The sequence below is a fragment of the Rhinoraja longicauda genome, chromosome 32 (genome assembly GCF_053455715.1).
Source record: "Rhinoraja longicauda isolate Sanriku21f chromosome 32, sRhiLon1.1, whole genome shotgun sequence".
NCBI classification, from domain to species: Eukaryota; Metazoa; Chordata; class Chondrichthyes; order Rajiformes; family Arhynchobatidae; genus Rhinoraja; species Rhinoraja longicauda.
Window position 1 is genome coordinate 22,124,696 of NC_135984.1, and position 21,310 is coordinate 22,146,005.

General features: G+C 44.0%; 1 protein-coding gene across 5 annotated transcripts in view; it reads right to left on the reverse strand.

Moving 5' to 3' along the window:
- Positions 1 to 21,310, reverse strand: part of pknox2 (pbx/knotted 1 homeobox 2) — a 411,407-nt gene that overhangs the window by 45,203 nt on the left and 344,894 nt on the right. For all 5 annotated transcript variants that reach the window (XM_078427015.1, XM_078427017.1, XM_078427016.1 and 2 more), the window contains exons 8-9: positions 9,258 to 9,366; positions 2,382 to 2,479 (exon numbers count right to left, since the gene is read on the reverse strand). In XM_078427015.1, the coding sequence (XP_078283141.1) occupies positions 2,382 to 2,479; positions 9,258 to 9,366 (207 nt within the window). The remainder of the gene's footprint in view (positions 1 to 2,381; positions 2,480 to 9,257; positions 9,367 to 21,310) is intronic.

The following is a 21,310-nucleotide window of genomic DNA, read 5'->3' on the forward strand; positions in this document are numbered from 1 at the left end:
GGAACAGAGGAGGTTAAAGGGAAAGTTAGTTCCAGGGTTCAACCTTGTGGGGACAAAAGAGACTGTAGATGCTGATTTACAGAAGAAAAACACACCCAAGTGCTGGAGTAACTCAGCGGGTCAGGTAGCATCTCTGGAGAACATGGATAGGTGACGTTTCGGATCGGAGCCCTTCGTCAGAGACTCGAAATATCGCCTATTCAAATTCTTCAGAGATTCTGCCTGACCTGCAGAGTTAAAACATTATGAGGGTCTTTTCAAAGTCACTCCACACCAGTGTCATGTGCTGTTCATCTCCACATCCAGTGGGGGAGGGGGGGGGGGGGAGGTGGGGGAGGTTGAAAAACAGGAAATCTCTGTACCAAAAAAGATGGATGCTGAGGAAGGGTTGGAACTTTAGTGACTGAGGTACGTTAGCTAACTTGGTTGTCAAGCAATCTGGAGCAAAGAGGGGTGAACTGGAATTGAAGTGCAGGTCGATCAAAGATCTAGTTCTGGGGAAGCGGTGGGGGAGCGTGTTCGTGGGTTGACTAACCTGCTCCTGCTTTGTGTATGGATAAAGGTGGGAGGTATTAGTGTGGGCTGCTCACTTAGTGGACCTTCAACGCATGTCCGGTTCACGATTTATCACTTCACCCTCTTGGCCCCAATTCCTTCCACAAACAATGCAGTAAGAGTTGATCATGCAGAACATTTCTGCTGACACCATGATCATTAAGACAACTTTAAGGCACTTCATCATTATATAAAGTAATTTTTTTTGGTATCTTAAACTACTCCAGAGTCTCGGAAGCTTGAGGTGATCGCCTCGCAGCAAGTGCTAATGAATTGTTGCACTTACAAAGATTTCTGTCAGAATTCTACTTATTCAAAAAAAATAATGAGGTGTCTATGCAGGATCATTTGGTGAAAGTCAATGAGAAATCGTCACTTTACTTCAGATTTGACAGCTAGCTTGCACATTCTTCCTCTGAACTCATGGCCCGAAAATAAATGCAGGATAACCTTGGTGTGATTAACGTTCTTTTAATTGGTGTGATCCATCCAGTTAATGGTGTACAGGATGGTACTGCAATAATTACATTCCGTGTCAGTTTTCTGTCACTGTTCACAAATTGCAATAAATTGCGATATTATCCCAAATGGGATATCCAACCAAATAACTGGATTATGCACCTAGGTGTCTACGAGTTGGATTGCACCCTCTTTTGGTGTCAGCGTTTGCTGTATAGGGAGCTATTGCTCATTCGAACGTCCTAAAAGGATTCAAAAACGTGAAATAAGCAGCACAATGGCATTTTTTCCTCTTAAAGAGGACCGATGGGTTTCTCATGTGGAGTTGCATTTAGAGTGTGTGACTGCCCTGCACTTGCCGATTAACTGGACGTGAAGAAGAGTTTGAAGGGATCTCCTCATAGAAGCTACAGTGAAGACAGCCATGAAGGCAAGGAACGGCAGAGGAGGTGGAGGGGGGTGGGAGAGGAGTGTGGGGAGAGGAGTGTGGGGAGATCAAGGGGCTTGTGATTATGGCACAGATCATTTAAAAGACATTCGGACATGTACATGGATAGGAAAGGTTTAGAGGGATATGGCCAAACACAGGCAGGTGGGTCTAGTGTAGATGGGGCATCTTGGCAGGCATGGGTAGTATGACTCCATGACGAATTTAGCCTGAACAAAACACATGAGAATAGTGGAGACTGGTCAGGCGGCATGTTGAAGAAACAGACAGATGACGTTTTGGATCGGGACGCTTAAGTGGCTATTGCAGATGCAATTATCTGAACTACTGAGGCTGGAAGAAAGGGTGGGAGCCAATGTGGACATCAAGATTTCCCGAACAGCAAAGTGATCATTAGATCTCATGTTTTAGAACATAGAGTGATGGAGTAACACAGTGGGTCAGGCATCATCTCTGGACGACATGGAAAGGTGACGTTTGGGTCAGGACCCTTCCTGTGACAGATCTCATGTGTTGTATTGTTTATGAATATATCTTCACAGGGCCCCACAGGTTCTGACACCAGTCATCCTTAACCATTTTTCACACATGTAGTATTATCTCCATGGAATTATGTCAGTACCCAACATTAATGATATTTTCACTGGGGATGTAACCATTACCTTGTCGCGAGCCTGGTGTTCACAATACTCCCTCATGATCTGTACCTCTTCTCCTTTGGTGAGAGGTGAGTGCCCAAGTCAGACAGTCAACTGAACCCGTGATTTCGCCCTGCCCAATTTTCAACGTGATGTAAGGAAGCCCTTGGCATCTCATGGTGAGATAATTCAATCACAAAATACTTCAGACGTGAGGGTTTTACTGCTTTCATCTCAAAGCCGAAAATACATGGAATTGAAAGAAAATGACAATCTCTCACCTGTGTGTTCTGGATCTGTATCGTGCCCTGCGGAATGGCCTGGGTCACCACTTGACCCTGAGCGGTTACCATAGTTACCGGCTGGTAAATTGTTCCACCTGCACAGAAACATACCACAAACGTAACGATCTTTTCCCCCCCTTTTTTAGAATCCTCTCTGTCACATACTAATCTGTATTCATGTTATCCAGTTTTATTAATCTAGAGTCAAATGGGGAAAAAGGATACAGCAAGGGTAAACAAAGTGATAATGGAAACATAGACAAAATAATATAGGAAGATCAATCCAATAATACAGACAAAATATTATGCGAAAATGAGAATTTTATGACGCATTTCGGTTTCAGCAACAGTAATCAGTAATTGAGAGCTCGGTAGAATTGTTAACTCATTGAACCCTGTTAGTTGTAGTCATCTACAGCACAAGAAATGTCTTAAACCATTCTACTGCTTTGTGGCAATGTGGCTCTTCAGTTGGCAGTTCAGATTAGTTTGGTTTAGTTTATAGTTTAGAGATACAGAGTGGAAACAGGCCCTTCGGCCCACCGAGTCTGCACCGACCAGCGATCCCCGCACACCAACACTATCCTACACACACTCGGGACAATTTACAATTTTACCAAGCCAATTAGACTACAAACCTGTACATTTTTAGAGTGTGGAAGGAAACCAGAGATCCCGGAGGAAACTCACGCAGGTCACGGCGAGAACGTACAAACTCCGTACAGACAGCACCCGTAGTCAGGATCGAACACGGGTCTCTGGCACTGTAAGGCAGCAATTCTACTGCTGCACCACCGTGCTGTCCCAATTATCTCAGTTGTCTTGGTCTGCAATGGAAATGGCACACCTCTCCCTTTTACTCTCTACACACAACATAGTTTTCTGGTCCATCTGAGATCAGGTTCTCTGTCTGAGAGTCCGAAGAAGGGTCTCGACCCAAAACGTCACCCGTTCATTCTCTCCAGAGATGCTGCCTGTCCCGCTGAGTTACTCCAGCATTTTGTGTCTATCTTTCCTGAGCTTTTTTCTGTCTTCTCAGGCCACAGCATGCTGGAGTAACTCAGCAGTCCAGGCACCAGCTCTGGAGAACATGGACAGGTGATGTTTCGGGTCAAGACCCTTCCTCAGGTTCTTCATGTTCTCCAGAGATGCTGCCTGACCTTCTGAGTTTTTCTAGCACTTTGTGCCCTTTTGTGTATTAACCAGCAACTGCAGTTCCTGGATTCTACAATGTCACAGGGCAATGGTTCACATCTTGCCGACTGTCAAACTGTGGGCTTAGATTTAACACAACTAGATTAAAAGTTTCAAGACATCTGATTCTAAAAGCCATTGAATCTGATACACATTGATACACTGCTAATGCATACACATTTCTAAACTATAACCTGTCCTGGCAACTGACAATAGACGAGTAATCTAAAACTTTGCTGATTTCTCCACATTTCAAGTATTGTTACAGATATAAAGAAAATTAAAATGTAAGGAAAAATGAGGGCTGAGTAAGAGATTATTCATTATTTTTAACCAATAACACATACTAGAATTAAAGCAAATCATGATCCATTCATTTAAGCAGCGTCATAGTACTTTTAGCTTGTATTGAACTAGAATGTATCTAACAATAGAGTAAAGGGTAAGATAAATTGTACCAGGGAAAGAAAAATTAAGCATGATGGTCGAAAATTTGTTTCCTTAAAAAAAAGATGTAAGTTGGTTTGTGGTTATGTTATAAAATTGGCAAGCCCAAGGTTTTAAAGTACACTTCGTAAAGTGGCAAGTTGCGAAAAGTATTAAATAAATCTGGCAAGTTATGAATTATGTGAAGAAAGTTGTCAATTATTGTGAAAATGTCCTTGGGTAAAACAAGTGCCGACATGAAATTCTAGCTTTGGGTTGCATGATTGATTCTTTGCCCTGAGGTCAACCACAGCTGGCTAATAAATACCTCCCTGACAATGTCAACCACTATCCCGAGAACAATTAATTTCTAAATTAGGTTTAGAGAAAACTTTCATAGGTTTAGAAAAAACGTTCAAAAGAGGAGACACAAGGGCCAAAAGAATCTATGACGATATGTCAACGAACCAGCAACTTGCTCATTTGCTTCTCTCAAGACGATGTTATTTTGTGCAACTTCAAACCTCCAGCATTTGAGGACAATCCAAACATAATTAGTGACGAATACAGAGCTGGATTCTGCTGGATACAACCCACCACCCAGGAGCCTATGCACCCCAGGCTGTTTGCTAAGGGCTGATTTAGCATTGAAATCTTGAATGGGGAGATACGATACGATACGATAAGATAGAACCTTATTTATCCCAGGAGGGAAATTGATCTGCCAACAGTCATAAAAACACAAAATACATGAAACATTAAATTAAAGTGACGAGTGGAGAGGCTTGGGGGATGTGCAAAGATTGGGGAGGTGCGGGGTGATGGGGGGAGGGGAGTCAATCACAGTCCACCCCACGACAGAAGGGGGAGGAGTTGTACAGTTTGATAGCCACAGGGAAGAAGGATCTCCTGTGGCGTTCTGTGCTGCATCTTGGTGGGACCAGTCTGTTGCTGAAGGTGCTCCTCAGGTTGACCAGTGTGTCACGGAGGGGGTGAGCTGCATTGGCCAGGATGCTCCGCAGATTGAGGAGCATCCTCCCCTCCAAGACCACCTCCCATGAATCCAACTCTTGCCCCAGGAGAGAGCCAGCCTTCTTGATGAGTTTGGGATGTGGTCAGAGCAGTGACTATATCTCAGGCAGGGGAATGTTGCCAACAGGTTTTATCAGAAGGCATAGATGGAGGTGAGACTTTCTCTGTTCTCATGCTCACGAGGATTTTAGAAGTTTGAGCATTTAAGTACATTTTAGAATATTAATACTGATGCTAAATAGAGAATTTTGAATGGAGATGAGGAGGAATTTCTTTAGCAGGAAAGAAGCACTGAGGTTAAAGATCATCCTGAGGGTGGTGAAATCTGTGGAATTCATCGCCACCAATGGCTGTGGAGGCCAAGACATGGGGTATTTTTAAAGCTGAGGTTGATAGGTTCTTTCTTAGTAAGGGCGTCAAAAGATTACGGGGGAGAAGGCAGGAGAATGGGGTTGAGAAGCAAAAATAGATCAAATGGAAGATTAGACTATGGTCTTGAAATATCAAAAATGACAGTCCTTTTTAAAATAAATTAAAATAGATAAAACATTTGACAGCAATTGAAAATATTGTATTACTATAAAAAGACTAGTGAGAATCATGGTCATGGAGCACGATGCTGAAGGGGCTGTCTCCAAGATGTGTCTGTAAACTAAAATTAAAATCCTTAAAATAAAAATGTATAATTTTCCCTTTGCATTATAGAAGTAGGCTAAGAATCCCAATCTCAGTTTGGTCTCATATCCCAAGACTGTCTGACCTGTTGCTGGGCCTGAATGCAAAGAGGTGAATGGTTATCACAGGCAAAATGGAGTGCAGCATTGAGAATACCATTGGATCAGTCAATTAATGCAGTAGGCTTGAGGGGCCGAGTGGCCTGCTCCTGTTCCGAGTTCGGATAGAGTGATACAGTGTGGAAACAGGCCCTTCGGCCCAACTTGCCCGCACCAGCCAACATGCCCCAACTTCGCTAGTCCCCCCCCGTGCCCGCGTTTGGTCCATATTTCCCCCAACCTGTCCTATCCATGTAATTATGTACGTTCGATTCCTTGATATAATTCTGGCAATCCCAGCCAGTGCCCACAGTGCCACCCTTCACCCTGATCGTCTCAGATTTCCACATTCAGGTGCGCAAGTCCACGTTCTACTGAAGCCTCGACAAGTGAAAGGCTGACGTTCAGCTCTGAGCTGTTGAGTCCTGACCTCCGGTGCAGTCTGTGTTTCATTTGCACATGCACCCTGGGACCGGTGCTCCAATTTCCTCCCACATCCCCAGGATGTTTGGGGCAGTAGGTTAATTTGTTGCTGTGAGCTGCCCCAGTTCCCTAGTGGCGAGACGAAGCACAGTTCACCAAACACCTACAGTCCGCCTGTGCCTAAGCGATCTCCCAGTTGCCACACGTTTCAACTCCCCTTCCCATTCCCGTACTGACCTTTCTGTCCTGGGCCTCCCCCACTGGCACACAAATTGGAAGAACAGCACCTCATATTTCGCTTGGGTGGCTTACAACCCAGGGGTATGAATATTGATTTCTATAATTTCACGTAACCCTTGCATTCCCTCTCTCTCCGCCCCTCCCCAACATCGTCATCCTGCTAATTTCACTGTTCATATCCCTTTGTTATCACCTCTTCCACAGACAACAATGGACCATTGTGGGCTCCGTGGCCATCAGCTGTTCTGTATCTTTTCATACCACAAATTTTCCTCTCCCCTGACTCTCAGTCTGAAGAAGGGTCTCGACCCAAAATGTCACCTATTCCTTTTCTCCAGAGATGCTGCCTGACCCACTGAGTTACTCCAACACGTTGTGTCTATCTCCAGTGTGTAGATGGATGGTAGCATCTGGGAGGACTTGATGTGATCAAGGGGAATACATAATAGATTTGGATTTTAGTTTTAGTTTAGAGATACAGCAGAGAAACAGCCCCTTCAGCACTGCGCACACTGACCACTGACCACCGATTCTCACCAGTTCAGTTATCCCACTTTTGCATCCACTAGTTTCACACATCGGATCAATTTACAGAGGTCAATTAGCCTACAAACCCGCACGACTTAGGGGTGTGGGAAGAAAATGGAGCACCTGGAGGAAGCAGTCACAGGGCGAACTCCACACAGACAGCAGCTGAGGTCAGGATCGAACCCGCTTCTCTGCAGCTGTGCATGGGTTGCCAGCATAAAAGAATGTGTGGTTGATGTTTGGTGTGGACATGGGGTCGCCAACTGTCCTGTGTTAGCCGGGACATCCCATATTTTGGGCTAAATTAGTTTGTCCCGTACGGGACCGCCCCTGTCCCCTATCGGTAGGGTTGCCAACTTCCTCACTTCCAAATAAGGGACAAAGGGTGAAATCACCGCCCGCGCCCCACGTGACCTCGCCCAGCCAGCGGCCACGTGCTCCCGCTCCACCAATGGCAGCCGCCATTGGTGGAGCGGGAGCACGTGGCCGCTGGCTGGGTGAGGTCACGTGGGGCGCGGGGCGGTGACGTCACCCTTTGTCCCTTATTTGGGAGTGAGGAAGTTGTCAACCCTATGTGGACATGGCCTGTTTCCAAACTGTACATCTCTCTCACTGTACCCACTTTTACATGGAGTGGATTCCTGGTACAAACTTCCACAAGGAGAGCAAATCTGAGCAAAGGCCCTAGCCCAGAAAAGCACCTGTCTGAACACATGGAGGATAGCCGAGTCAGGGGGTATGGGGTGAAGGCAGGAACGGGGTACTGATTGAGAATGATCAGCCATGAAATGGTGATGCTGGCTCGAAGGGCTGAATGGCCTACTCCTGCACCTATTGTCTATTGACCTTAAGGGATTACAGGTACTATTACAACGTTTAAGAAACATTTAGGCAGGTATATGGATACGACAGGTTTAGAGGGACATGGGCCAAACTCAGCCAGGTGGGATTAGTGTTGATGGGACATGTTGGTCGACGTGAGCAAGTTGGGCCGAAGGGCCTGTTTCCATGCTGTAAAACTCTACGATTGGTCTAGAAAATGTTTAATTTTATACGCCAAAAAAACAATACAAAAATATAAAATTAACGGGTAAAGCTTTATTTCATTTTAGACAATTTAAGCTTTCAAGTTGATCAACAATGATCAGAAAGATTGATTACAATTTATTGGAGGTAGCAGCTCTCGGTAGCTGGACTGTAAATGGTTGAAGCATTCTTACACCGAGTAGCACAATTACCTTCTTCCTCACTTCTGAACCTGGTCTTGAACCTGAAACATCTACTCTGTTTGTCTCTCCACAGATGCTGCCTGAATCATGCTGATAAATAGAGTGTTGGTCCAAAAGTTACAGATGTATTTCCAGCATTTTGTTTTTATTTAAGACTTCTGCCAAGATGACCACGTTAACTATTCAACAAGCCACACTACACATTTCTGACTGTAAGTGTATCACCCTCCTTCTCTACTTCTCGGGGAAGAGGAACAAGTATTCTCTGGTGGCAAAAAAAGATTGTAGCGTGGGGGGGTGGGGGAAGAAAGCTGGAAGAACAGAGGGATAGGACAAAGCCTGACAGGTAACATGTAGAAACAAGGAACTGCAGATGCTGGTTTACAGAAAAGGACACAGTGCTGGAGTAACTCAACAGGTCGGGCGGCATCTCTGGAGAAACATAGAAAATAGGTGCAGGAGTAGGCCATTCAGCCCTTCGAGCCTGCACCGCCACTCAATATGATCATGGCTGATCATCCAACTCAGTATCCCGTATCTGCCTTCTCTCCATACCCCCTGATCCCTTTAGCCACAAGGGCCACATCTAACTCCCTCTTAAATATAGCCAATGAACTGGCCTCAACTACCTTCTGTGGCAGAGAATTCCACAGATTCACCACTCTGTGTGTGAAAAAAAACTTTCTCATCTCGGTCCTAAAAGACTTCCCCCTTATCCTTAAACTGTGACCCCTTGTTCTGGACTTCCCCAACATCGGGAACAATCTTCCTGCATCTAGCCTGTCCAACCCCTTAAGAATTTTGTACGTTTCTATAAGATGTATAGGTGGTGTTTCCTGTCAGGACCCTTCTTCAGACGGTTCCTTGTTTCTCCGTTCTCTGGTGGCTATTTTCTCAATTGTTATGGAGGGAGAGCGGAGGCGATGGGGCAAGGATAGAGGGGAAGGGTACGAGCTGGGGGGGGGGGGAAGGGGAAGAACAAATATGAAGGTAACCAGCCATTCTCAACACACATTGACAGCCCTTACCTGTAACCACCTGTGTTGGCATGGCAGCATTCCCTTGTAGTGCAGAGGGCACCACGATCCCCTGGGAGTTGACAGCGTTGGTTATTGTTGTCAGAGAGGAGGGAGAGCTCTGCAACAACATAACAAAGATAAGAAAAGCACGAAGGAAAATAGCAAGCAACGTTCGCATTGAGCGCTTCGCACAGGAATTGACGCCAGTATTCCAGTATAACTCGTGTTCAATCACAATCCCTGTGACTGCGTGGATTTTTCACCGGATGCTCCAGTTTCCCCCCACATTCCAAAGACGTGCAAATCAGTAGGTTTTAATGGGCTTCTATAAATTGTCCCTAGTGTGTAGGATAGAACTAGCGTATGGATGTTCGTTGGTCGGCATGGACTCGGTGGGCCGAACGGCCTGTTTCCACGCTGTATCTCTAAATAAATAAATAAATAAAATATCATACTGGGCATTTTGGTCTGCGTGAACAAGTCGGGCCAAAGGGCATTTTATTCTCTGCTGTATTGACTCTATGGCTCCAATTAATGATATCAATATCGGGATTTCTTCAGTAGAGATCTATGATTGTTGATGATGATTATTTTTAAAGTGGACAAAATACCCAGCTGCTGAACTAAATGTCGTGTCAGCTATTTCTAAATTCACTGTTATCTGGATTCCAGAAATTATATGACACGTCAGCCTTTCAGACTTCTTAGGGTGAATGAGGTTATTGAAGGAGTTAATTTGTGAATAAATTATCATGGGATTTACTTTCTGACCCATTCCTTCTCTCCTGAGATGCTGCCTGACCTGCTGAGTTACTCCAGCATTTTGTGAATAAATACCTTAATGGGATTCACTTATATCAGTGGAGGAAATATTGATTTGTCAATTTAGTTTAGTTTAGTTTAGAGATACAGCGTGGGAACAGGCCCTTCAGCCCACCGAGTCCATGCCAACCAATACATTCACATTAGTTATATGTCATCCCACTTTATCGTCCACTCCCGATGTATTAGGGGCATTTTCTTTTACAGGGGACAAATTCCCACGCCTTTGGGATGTGGGAGAAAACCGGATCATCCGGAGGAACCCCGTGCAGTCACAGGGAGAACGTGCAAACTCCACACAGACAGCACCTGAGGTGAGGATCGAACCTGGGTCTCTGGTGCTGTGTGGCAACAGCTCTACCTGCTGCACCACTCTGCCGCACACAGATTGTTCTTTAAGTCCTGATTTTATCTCAGATCGTAAGATGAGAACCTGCAGGCTGGAGTGCATCACAAGTTAATTATCCCCAGTGCTCCAACTAGTTTCTTCTGGAGATAGAAGAAGGGCCTCGACCCGAAACATCACTTTCTCTCCAGAGATGCTGCCTGTCCCACTGAGTTATTCCAGCTTTTTGTGTCTATCTTTAGTGGAACTGAGTGTTCAAATAACATGTTTTAAATTTGGCCCTTGTTCCTCTGAATTTTAAGGTAATAAAATGCAGAATACAAAAGCAGAAATGTCATGGTGAAACTGTACACATCCACTATGATCACTATTAGACTAGTCAGTTCATTTTGGTTTCACCTTTAAATTTTAGAGATACTATTCGAAAACAGGCCCTTTGACCCACCGAGTCCATGCCGACCAGCGATCTCCCTGTACACTAACCTACACACACGAGTGACAATTTTACAGGTGACCGAAGCCAATTAACCTACACACCTGTACGAAATTGGAGTGTGGGAGGGAACCGGGTATCCCGGAGAAAACCCACGTGGTCGCGGGGAGAATGTACAAACACTAATCGTACAAACAGCACCCGTAGTCAGGATAAACCCGGGTCTCTGGCGCTGTGAGGCAGCAACTCTACCGCTGCGCCACCGTGTCGTATCCTCACCTTGTCGGCATCTATCTATGAGATGATAGTGGGATTGAGGAGGGGAATGTTTCATCTGTGGTTGCATGGTAAATTTAAATCATGGTAAACGTGATGGTAAAGCTAAGCAAATCCTAATTATGATCACTATTAGACTGATCTGTTGATATTGTCACATGTACTAATGTACCGTGAAAAGCTTTTGTTGCGTGCTAACCAGTCGGTGGAAAGACAATACAAGATTACAATTGAATCATCCAAAGTATACAGATACAGGATAAAGGGAATATTGCTCAGAGCAAGTCCAGTAAAGTCCGATCAAAGATAGTCTGAGGATCTCCAATGAGGTCGATAGTAACTCAAGACTGCTCTCTAGTTGTTGATAGGATGGCTTAGTTGCCATAACAGCTGGGAAGAAACTATCCCGGAATCTGGAGGTGTAGGAAAGAACTGCAGATGCTGGTTTAAATCGAAGGTAGACACAAAATGCTGGAGTAACTCAGCGGGACAGGCAGCATCTCTGGAGAGAAGGAATGGGTGACGTTTCGGGTCGAGACCCTTCTTCAGACTGAGGTGTGAGTTTTCACACTTCTCTACGTTTTGCCTGATGAGAGAGGGGAATGAAAATAGAGGAGGAGGAGGAGGAGTAAACTAATAGAGGCTTCAATGCTTGGGAGGACTCACTGGAGACCTATTGGAGAATGGCAGTCTGGGCTGATGATCATAACTTAGGAATTAGGAAGGGAGGCAAAGTCCAGGGGCTTTGTGGCGAGATAAGATTACATTTTTAAGCCCACCTCAAGAGTTTGAGGGGGTTCCAGGAAGAAAGCATAAATAAATTATTAACATCAAGGTATGTTAAATTAGAGTCATAGAGTCAGAAAATAATGAATCAAGCCCTTCAGCCCAATTTGCCCACGCCGATCAACATGCCCCATCAACACTAGTCCCACCTGCCTGCGTTTGGCCCAAGTTTAAGATTTCATAAACTTCGTGATAGTACCTGCCTCAAGTACCTCCTCCGACAACCCATTCCACACACCCACCACCCTTTGAATTACCCCTCACCTTAAATCTATATCCTCTGGTTCCTAATTCCCTTACTCTGGGCAAAAGACTGGGTATTTACCCGAACTATTCCTTTCCTGATTTTGTACAGACAGAGTGGGAGAATTCCATTTGAGGGTTGCAAGGGGAAAATCAGGAAGGCTTGCATTGAGGATAAACGTCAACACAAAATGACACCTGAATTGTGCTGAATAAGCCTCTTGCTGATTTATAATTTCTGTTCAATTTGTGGTGTGTACATGCCCTGCTATTCTCTGGGCAACTGGACAATGGGCAATCAGTTACCAGAAATGCTGCTTCAGAACCTTCATTCGTATCCCAAGAGCAAATAAATATAGAAAGCAGTAAGATGACACTAGTTAATCATCGCAAACTTCATATCCTCAGTCATGCACATAATATGTATGATAACTTCAAATCTGCAGCAAAGGTCATGAGTTTACTATTAAACAATTAATGGCGTTGGGATCTTTGAGCTGATATAGTACAAGTGGTCTCGGGAGAGAGATTACAACAGGAAGATTAAATATTACACGGTGATCAAAAATTCATTTCTCAATTTCAAATTAATTTGGTAGCACATCTCGGACTAGTTATGAAATTGGACATACTGCAAATTCTAATTTTTCTGTGCTTATTTGATAGTGCCAGTCAAGTATTCAGCCTCGCAATCATTCAACATTACGAATGACTGAAAGAAAAAAACTCAGATGGTGGAAAGCACAGTGTAATGATCGTAATCTGCTGACATGATGCAGCGCCAAACACTGACCTCTTAGTAGCACGTAGAAGAGAAAACCTCTAAATCATCAAAAAAGACACAAAGTGCTAACGTAACTCAGCGGGTCAGGCAGCATCTCTGGAGGTGGTGGATAGGCGACGTTTCGGGTCAGGGGCCTTCATCAGGCTCATGTTCTCCAGAGATGCTGCTGGACTCGCTGAGTTACTCCAGCACTCTGTATCTTTTTTGGTAAGCAGCATCTGCAGTTCCTTGGAATCTCTATAAATCATCGTCTGTTTCAGAGCATTAAAGAAATCCTGTAAAATGAAAGACTTAAAATGTTGCCACTTTACTAAGAAAATCTGAATCTGAAGAAGGGAATCTGTGGAGAGATAATTGTTGAGTCTGAAGAAGGGTCTTGACCCGAAATATCACCCTTTCCTTCTATCCAGAGATGCTGAGTTACTCAAGCTTTTTGTGTCTGTCTTCACTTTAATAAAACTGATAGTGAACAACATTGTGCGCCACACAATATTAATGTGCGTTTATTAGGTTTGGAGAAACAGCATGGAAACAGGCCCTTCGGCCCACCGAGACCACAATGACCATTGATCACCCAATCACACTAGTTCTGCGTTATTCCACTTTCCCATCCACTGTCTACACACTATGGGCAATGTCCAGAAGCTAATTAACCGACAAACCTGTTCGTCTTTGGGATGCGGGAGGAAACCGGAGCACCCAGAGGAAACCAACACAGTCACAGAGAGAATGTGCAAACTCCATACAGACAGCACCCAAGGTCAAGATCAAACCTGGCTCAAACAACGTGAGACAGCAGCTCGACCAGCCGCACCACTGTGCCTCCTTTGTTTTACAGTCAGACTTTAATTAAATAATATAATTCATTATATTTCTAATAAAGCAACAATACATTTAGTAACCAAAATTGCATGGATCTAAACCTTCCCCAACTACAAAGGAGAGATAGTATCAGAAGCATGGGCTTTTGATGTCCTCTTTAGTTTAGTTCAGTTTAGTTTTTTGTCGTGTGTACAGTGAAAAGCTTTTGTTGCGTGCTAACCATTCAGAAAGCCAATGCATGATTACAATCGAGCCATTTACAGTGTGTAGGTATATGATAAGGGAATAATGTTTGGTGCAAGGTAAAGCCAGTATCGTCTACTTTCATACAATGCTTAGTACAGCACTGACAAAGGTGTCACCTCCCTTCTGATGAGAGGCTATACTGAGGAACTGCCTGCCTTTGTGGGTGCACGTGAAACCATCTCGTGACCGTTCCAAGACCAGCTGTGCAAAATCAGCAAAATTCTATCGATCAGCATTTCTAAAATAAACTTTTAATTTTTGACATTGCATTGTTCAGGTTTTGTTCAGTGCAAGCTGCAACAACACACATTTTCCGCTCATTGCTGAGTTTGCCGAACTCAGTGCAGGGATCTACGAGCGAAATGAAGGCAGTGCTGGCCTGTGGGGAGCTGCAAAAATTATTTTGCTGAGCTCAGCCCTGTAAAATAAGTCCTGCAGGGAAAGTGCACGACTGGAAGTGTGATGTGTAGGAAGGAACAGCAGATGCTGGTTTAAACCGAAGATAGATACAAAATGCTGGTGAGAAGGAATGGGTCGAGACCCTTCTTCACATGATACGGTCCAAAGTAGAGCAGGTTGCTTGCCTGCCTGTGAGGTAACTGAGACTGCAAGATGATGTGCTTCTGCCTCACCTGTCTGATCCTCAGCTGAGGGTTCAAAACCCTTTTGATGTGGAGTGGGGAGAGAGGATCATGTACACTGGGCCCATGCATGTTGTGTGTAAATTAATGCACCTACCACTCACCAGCTGTGACAGAGGGAGCAGGAAGTCCAATGAAGCATTCCCATGGGTAGAAATGGCCAGACTAGTAGACAACAGGTCGATAAAATAGGATATAGTTGAAGACATACAGAGAGATATGTTGGTAAAGCCAAATACTGTGGTGTAAAGCCTGGAGGAAAGACTAGGTGCTGAGAGCTCTCTTATACCTGCATTAAGGAGGCATTTAAATACACCTGAGCAATTACAAACACCTGTGAAGCCATGTGTCCCAAACATTATGGTGCCCTGAAATGAGGGGACTATGTATAAACGCTGTTGTAATTTCTACATGGTGAAACCAAAATGTAAAAAAATGAACTTTATTAAAATCTGACAATGTGCACTTTAACCACATATGATTTTTTCTATTACAAATCTCAAATTGTGGAGTACTGAGGCAAATAAATAAATGATGGGTCTTTGTCCCAAACATTATGGAGGGCACTGTAGTTGTCAGGTACTATAACAGCATTTAAAAGACACTTGTACAAGAACATGGATAGGAAAGGTTTAGAGGGATTAGCCACACAGGGCAATTGGACTACTTTGAAGGGGTCCCTTGGTCGGCATGGACGAGTTGGGCCGAAGGGCCTGTTTCCGTGCTTTGTGACTCTATGACATACATGGAGATGTAGTAATAAACAGGATACTGTGTCACAAAATGCTGGAGTAACTCAGCAGGTCGGGCAGCATCTTGGCGAGAAGGAATGGGTGACGTTTCGGGTTGAGACCCTTCTTCAGACTGATGATGCATCAGTAGCATCAGTCTGAAGAAGGGTCTCGGCCCAAAACATCACCCATTCCTTCTCTCCCAAGATGGTGCCTGACCTGCTGAGTTACTCCAGCATTTTGTGATACCTTCGATTTGTACCAGCATCTGCAGTTATTTTCCTACACAACAGGATACTGTGGATTAATTAAAAAAATAATCAGGAGTGACGCTTGATTCTTGGACTTGACCTCAAGCTGCTGATGTTTTGGACTGAGAGGATTTTGAATCAAGTTCGGTGCCATTTTCAAGAGGTTGTTCAGATTCAGGCTGGCGCCAGGAGTGTTTGTGAATGAAACAAAATGCACAACAGAGTGGATGGGCCACTGGGTCTTTTCTTTACTGTCAGTTCTCATATGCTTGTATCTGAGGATCCAGTAGCATTGCAATGCAAAACCCATTGACATCCAACAAGGCTTTTCCTGGCTGACATTTATCTGTGAGGTAAACTTTCCCCGGCTTAATTCCACCCCTCCCCCGCTTCTTTTATACACACTCAGGGCGTTTTTGACTTTATCCTTATATCTTACTGATTAACTTAATCCCCATTACTTCCCTGTACAACTCATTCTAATTAGATCGCTGCAAAAAAAAAGGCGGAAAAAAAAACTAGAGGGAAAAAAAAACAAGCTCGAGCAGCCATAGGACAGATTTACATCTCATTAAATTCCTACTTATTATTTCAGAAAATTGCTGATAAAAATGTGCATCTCAATTTGTTGGGGCTAGGAGCTTCATCATCGCATATCTAACATCTCTCTCGTCGCCTGGCTGCGAGCCGTTGTCATGGTAACCCGCAATAATAGAAACTAATAAATTACAATCGAGACACCAGACTCACAATTATCAATCTGTATATGCAGATTTCCTGCTAATTTACCTCACAAGGCGAACTGCAACACCAAAACATGATGGGGTTTTTGTACGAAGAGATTTTTGCCTGATTGGGCTTGGGAGAGAGGAATTAACACATTGAATGATGGTGAATAAAAACAATATATTAATTCCCCCCTAAAAAAAACTGCATAAAGGAACGAGACAGATACGCATGTCAGGCAACACTTAAAGTCCTGCTTATTTATCTCAGTTAAGGTCTGTAAATGTTACTAGCTTTAGACACAGATAAATAAACTCCTTCTTATTGCCTCCCACTGTGTAGAATTCTAATGAGTAAAACTCCCACCACACCAAACAAACTGTATTTTCTAATATTTTAATTATGACTTCATTTATACGATGCAATTAAAAGGATCAAAGCCATTGCACAGGAATGTAATCAAACAAGCATTTGATGCCAAGTCAAAATTAGTGTAAAGATGGGGCTTGAATGAGAGGGGAAATGTGGGAGATGGATGTATGGGAGAGACTGTGAGGTTGGACCTTGACACTGAAGGCACTCCAGTTATTTTCACGGATGAGCAAAATATCAGAATTAGAGAAGTCCTGGTTTTTTTTCAGATTGACACTGGGCTGCAGGACATCACAGAGATGAGGGAGAGAAGGGTCTTGAAACAAGGATGAGTGATTTAAAACTGAGGCAATTATTACTACTACTTTAGACTTCGGAGATACAGCGCGGAAACAGGCTCTTTGGCCCACCGGGTCCTCACTGAAGCATCAAATGGTTGTTTGATTACATTTCTGTGCAGTGACTTTGATCCTTTTAATTGCATCGTATAAATAAAGTCATAATTAAAATGACGTGATCACCTCCTCAACTGACACCATCCTACGCACCAGGGAAAACCGACAATTTTTACTGAAGCCAATTAACCTACAAACCTGTACGTGTTTGGAGCGTGGGAGGAAACCAGAGCACCCGGAGAAAACCCACGTGGTCACAGGGAGAGCAGACAAACTCCAACACCCGTGGTCAGGATTGAACCCGGGTCTCTGGCACTGTAAGGCAGCAGCTCTACTGCTATGCCACTGTGCCGCCACGAGGGGGAAAAAAGGCACAAAGTGATAGAATAACTCAGCGGGTTGGGCAGCATCCCTGGAGAACATGGGTAGGTGACATCTCGGGTTGGGACCCATCTTCAGACTGATTTTAGGGAGTGTATAACTCGCTAATGGGGGGGGGGGGGGGGGGAGATGTGGTAAACGCAAGGGAGCATTTTACCCAGAGTAGAGGAATCAATACTATTTTTAACTTCTCTTGGCAAGTGCAGTTGGATCACTTTACTGGGTTTCTGCCCTTGACAGGGTCAACATTAAAGTCAAGCCTTTGATTGTTCACTGTCATTTTTGAAAAAACAGGTTCTCAATCTACCATTGCTAAATCATGGATCATACCTATCAGTTTGCTTTGTTTAGACATATTAAACTAAATTACTTTCAATCATTTTATAAAATTCTATCCCATTTATGACCGCTCTTCCCTCTGACCCCTTAACTGCAAGATTACTAACCAATCTTTTATCCTGGCAATATACTAGATCTAAAATAGTTCATTCCCTAATTGGTTCCTTATCATAATGCTCTCAAAACATTCTCTTGTACACATGCCACAACCACATACTTTCATTCGCTCGGCGCCCGATTGGCCCGCATCCCTACGTCGGGTCGAATGATTGGCTCCGACCTCCTGCTCGATGCCCGATACGCTTCTGTGTCCCCCCTCGCCCACCCACGGCCCCGGGAGACACTCTCCGCCCGGCCGCCCATTTTTGGAAAAGACCTCGGATCCCTCTCGGCCTCTTTATTTCACATAGGATCTTTATTTCATTGAGATTCATTTTATATTTTTTAAAAAGCAATTAATTTTAAAGAAAAAACGCCATTTCCCCAGGTTACAATGGAAACCCTACGAGGAATGGGCCCGCTGAGGTGAGTGGCACCCTCGCCCCTTCCCTGCCCCCCCCCCCCCCCCCCCCCTCCACGAGGAATGGGCCCAACAGGTCCGCTTGGTCTAGTGTGGATTAAAACTCTCGTGATTGTTTCATTACCATTGTTACATGAACATCCATTTCCTGGTTTATAGTAAACCCCTGGTAGGGGATCCACAGAGACCTCCCGATATTTTTCTTCCCCACGATATTTCTGAGCTCTGCCCAAAGTGATTATACCTGCCCTTTGTCTCCCCTAACTTTATCCCTTCTTTTATTATCAATAGTAATCCATTCTCTTTTTGGGTCCAGGATCTTTAGTCTTTTCCACATTGTTCAATTTACTTCTCTGGAATGGCTATCAACTGATAGTTCTCATGGATTTCCATTTGCACCACTGATTTGCTGAGGATGTTGTCTGCCTTTCAATTTTCCTTCTTTACCATTTTTATCCATTCACTATTTTATTCATTCACTATATTCTTATGTCTGTAGCAAAGCACATCTGTAGCAAAGCACATCTGGGGAGGTTCTGTCCATCTTGCACTGAATCTGAAGAAGAGTCCCGACCTGAAACATCACCAGTCCATTCCCTCCCCAGTTGCTGCCTGACCCGCTGAGTTCCTCCAGCACTTTGTGTTTTGGTCAAGATTCCAGCATGTGCACTTTGTTGTGTCCCCATTCTTTGTCTGCGTGTGTCTTTCTGCACAATTCCATGATGCGGAATTCTACATGATGAAACTCCATCCCTCTCACTCCACAGAATTCATAAGGAATCATAAATGCTGCACCAAATTTCAGCAGATTAAAAAAAGACATACTCAGTGGTAGAGTTGCTGCCTTACAGCGAATGCAGCGCCGGAGACTCAGGTTCGATCCTGACTACGGGCGTTGTCTGTACGGAGTTTGTACGTTCTCCCCGTGACCTGCATGGGTTTTCTCCGAGATCTTCGGTTTCCTCCCACACTCCAAAGACTTACAGGTATGTAGGTTAATTGGCTGGGCAAATGTTAAAAAAAAATTGTCCCTAGTGTGTGTAGGATAGTGTTAATGTGCGGGGATCGCTGGGCGGCGCGGACCCGATGGGCCGAAGGGCCTGTTTCCGCGCTGTATCTCTAAAAAACATTTTTAAATGAAAAAAAATTAAAAATCTAACTCGGCGGGTGGGGCAACATTCCTGGAGAACATGGATAGGTCTCAGGCCTCCCAGTTCAGACCTAACTAGGATTTCCGGGAATGATCTCCTAATCCACCATTTCTTGCAACAGTTCTCCTTCCTCTCTCTTTCAGCAGATTAAACTTCTTCTCATCCCTCCTTGTTTTGTGACAAAACAAAGAGAAATTAACTGTTCTGGTGTGAGTCAGAGCTGCTAAATTACTATCTGTTCAGCAGAAAGGTGCAGTAAATGACCTTTATTATTAGAAAAAAATCCATATTGCAATATTGATGAGACTCAGATGGCAGGACTTTAGATCTGCTCGTTGAAAGACGCATGTTTTACTTACGAAAGACGCAACATGAAAATCAATACAAATAAACATCCGTGTACACTGATCTAAGTTCAAAATGTACTGCGATTAATCACAGGTTTTATTGCCTTGATGATACTTTGTCAGCTGGCATTGTTTACTTTCACCTAAACAGTAAAAACTGCAAAGTTGAACTTTCCCAGCCTAGCAGACCCTCATTATCAGGTTTATAATGGTTAAGCATTTTCTGTTGTTGTAATTTATGTGCTGGTCTGATATCTGCGATTATCTCAATTGCACTGCTGATCAAGATTGCTAAAATCTCAATGAATGAAAGGACAGGAGGGAAGACATCTGGAAATGGGGGAACTCGAGGGAGGACATTAGATGGAATTAGGGGAGTGCACCAATAAATGGTGGATTAGGGGAGTGCACCTCTAAATGATGGAATTAGGGGAGTGCACCTGTAAATGGTGGATTAGAGGAGTGCACCTCTAAATGATGGAATTAGGGGAGTGCACCTGTAAATGGTGGATTAGGGGAGTACACCTCTAAATGATGGAATTAGGGGAGTGCACCTGTAAATAGTGGATTAGGGGAGTGCACCAATAAATAGTGGTTAGTAAGCGGGGATCACTGGTCGGTGCGGTCTCGGTGGGCCGAAGGGCCTGTTTACGCGCTGTATCTCTAAACTAAACTAAAACTAAAAGCTTTTCTGTGCCTTGGTAAACTAAACTAGTTAATTGGCTGTGTAGCAATTTATATTTCTCAGAGGTTTGAAAGGCACTAAAAAATGAAAGCATAGGTTTTTTTTTAAAGCAACTAATTCTGATGAAAAATGTGTAAGGCACAATCAGTGAGACAGCTCCAGCGAACTAGAAATGACAAGAAACACTGTTCCTACCTATCACACAAAGATATTGGGACATGTGTTATTTGCCCAGCAATAATGGGGTGTTAACATTAGACTTAAGCTATGCATGTTAAGTCTTCACTTCCTCAGGGAAATCTTCGAGTCATTGCTGGAACTCCAGCTAAGGCCACAACCTCAGCTGAAAGGAAAATCAAAGGCTTTTTGCAATACCACATGACACACAAATGCACTGTGGCATCAAGCAATCTTGTCAGACTGGAGCCAAGGAGGGCAGCTACAGGATGAAGACAGAGAACATGGTCATACAATGGTTCAACCACATGAACCTAAGTGGGTTCAGTCAGCGCGATGATGGGCACAAAGTGCTGGAGTAACTCAGAGGGTCAGGTAGCATCTCTGGAGAGGAAGGAAAGGGTGACGATCTGGGTCAGAACCCTTCTTCAGACTGAAGAGCATGAAGCTTCAGTGTGCATGAAGCAGAGGGGATAGGAGCACAATTGATGTCCAGACCCTCTTTAGAAAAAGGGCATAGGAGCAACAGTTGGTTATTTTATCTCCCTGGTTTCAAGAATATAAAATGTTTTAGCTAACTACAGAACC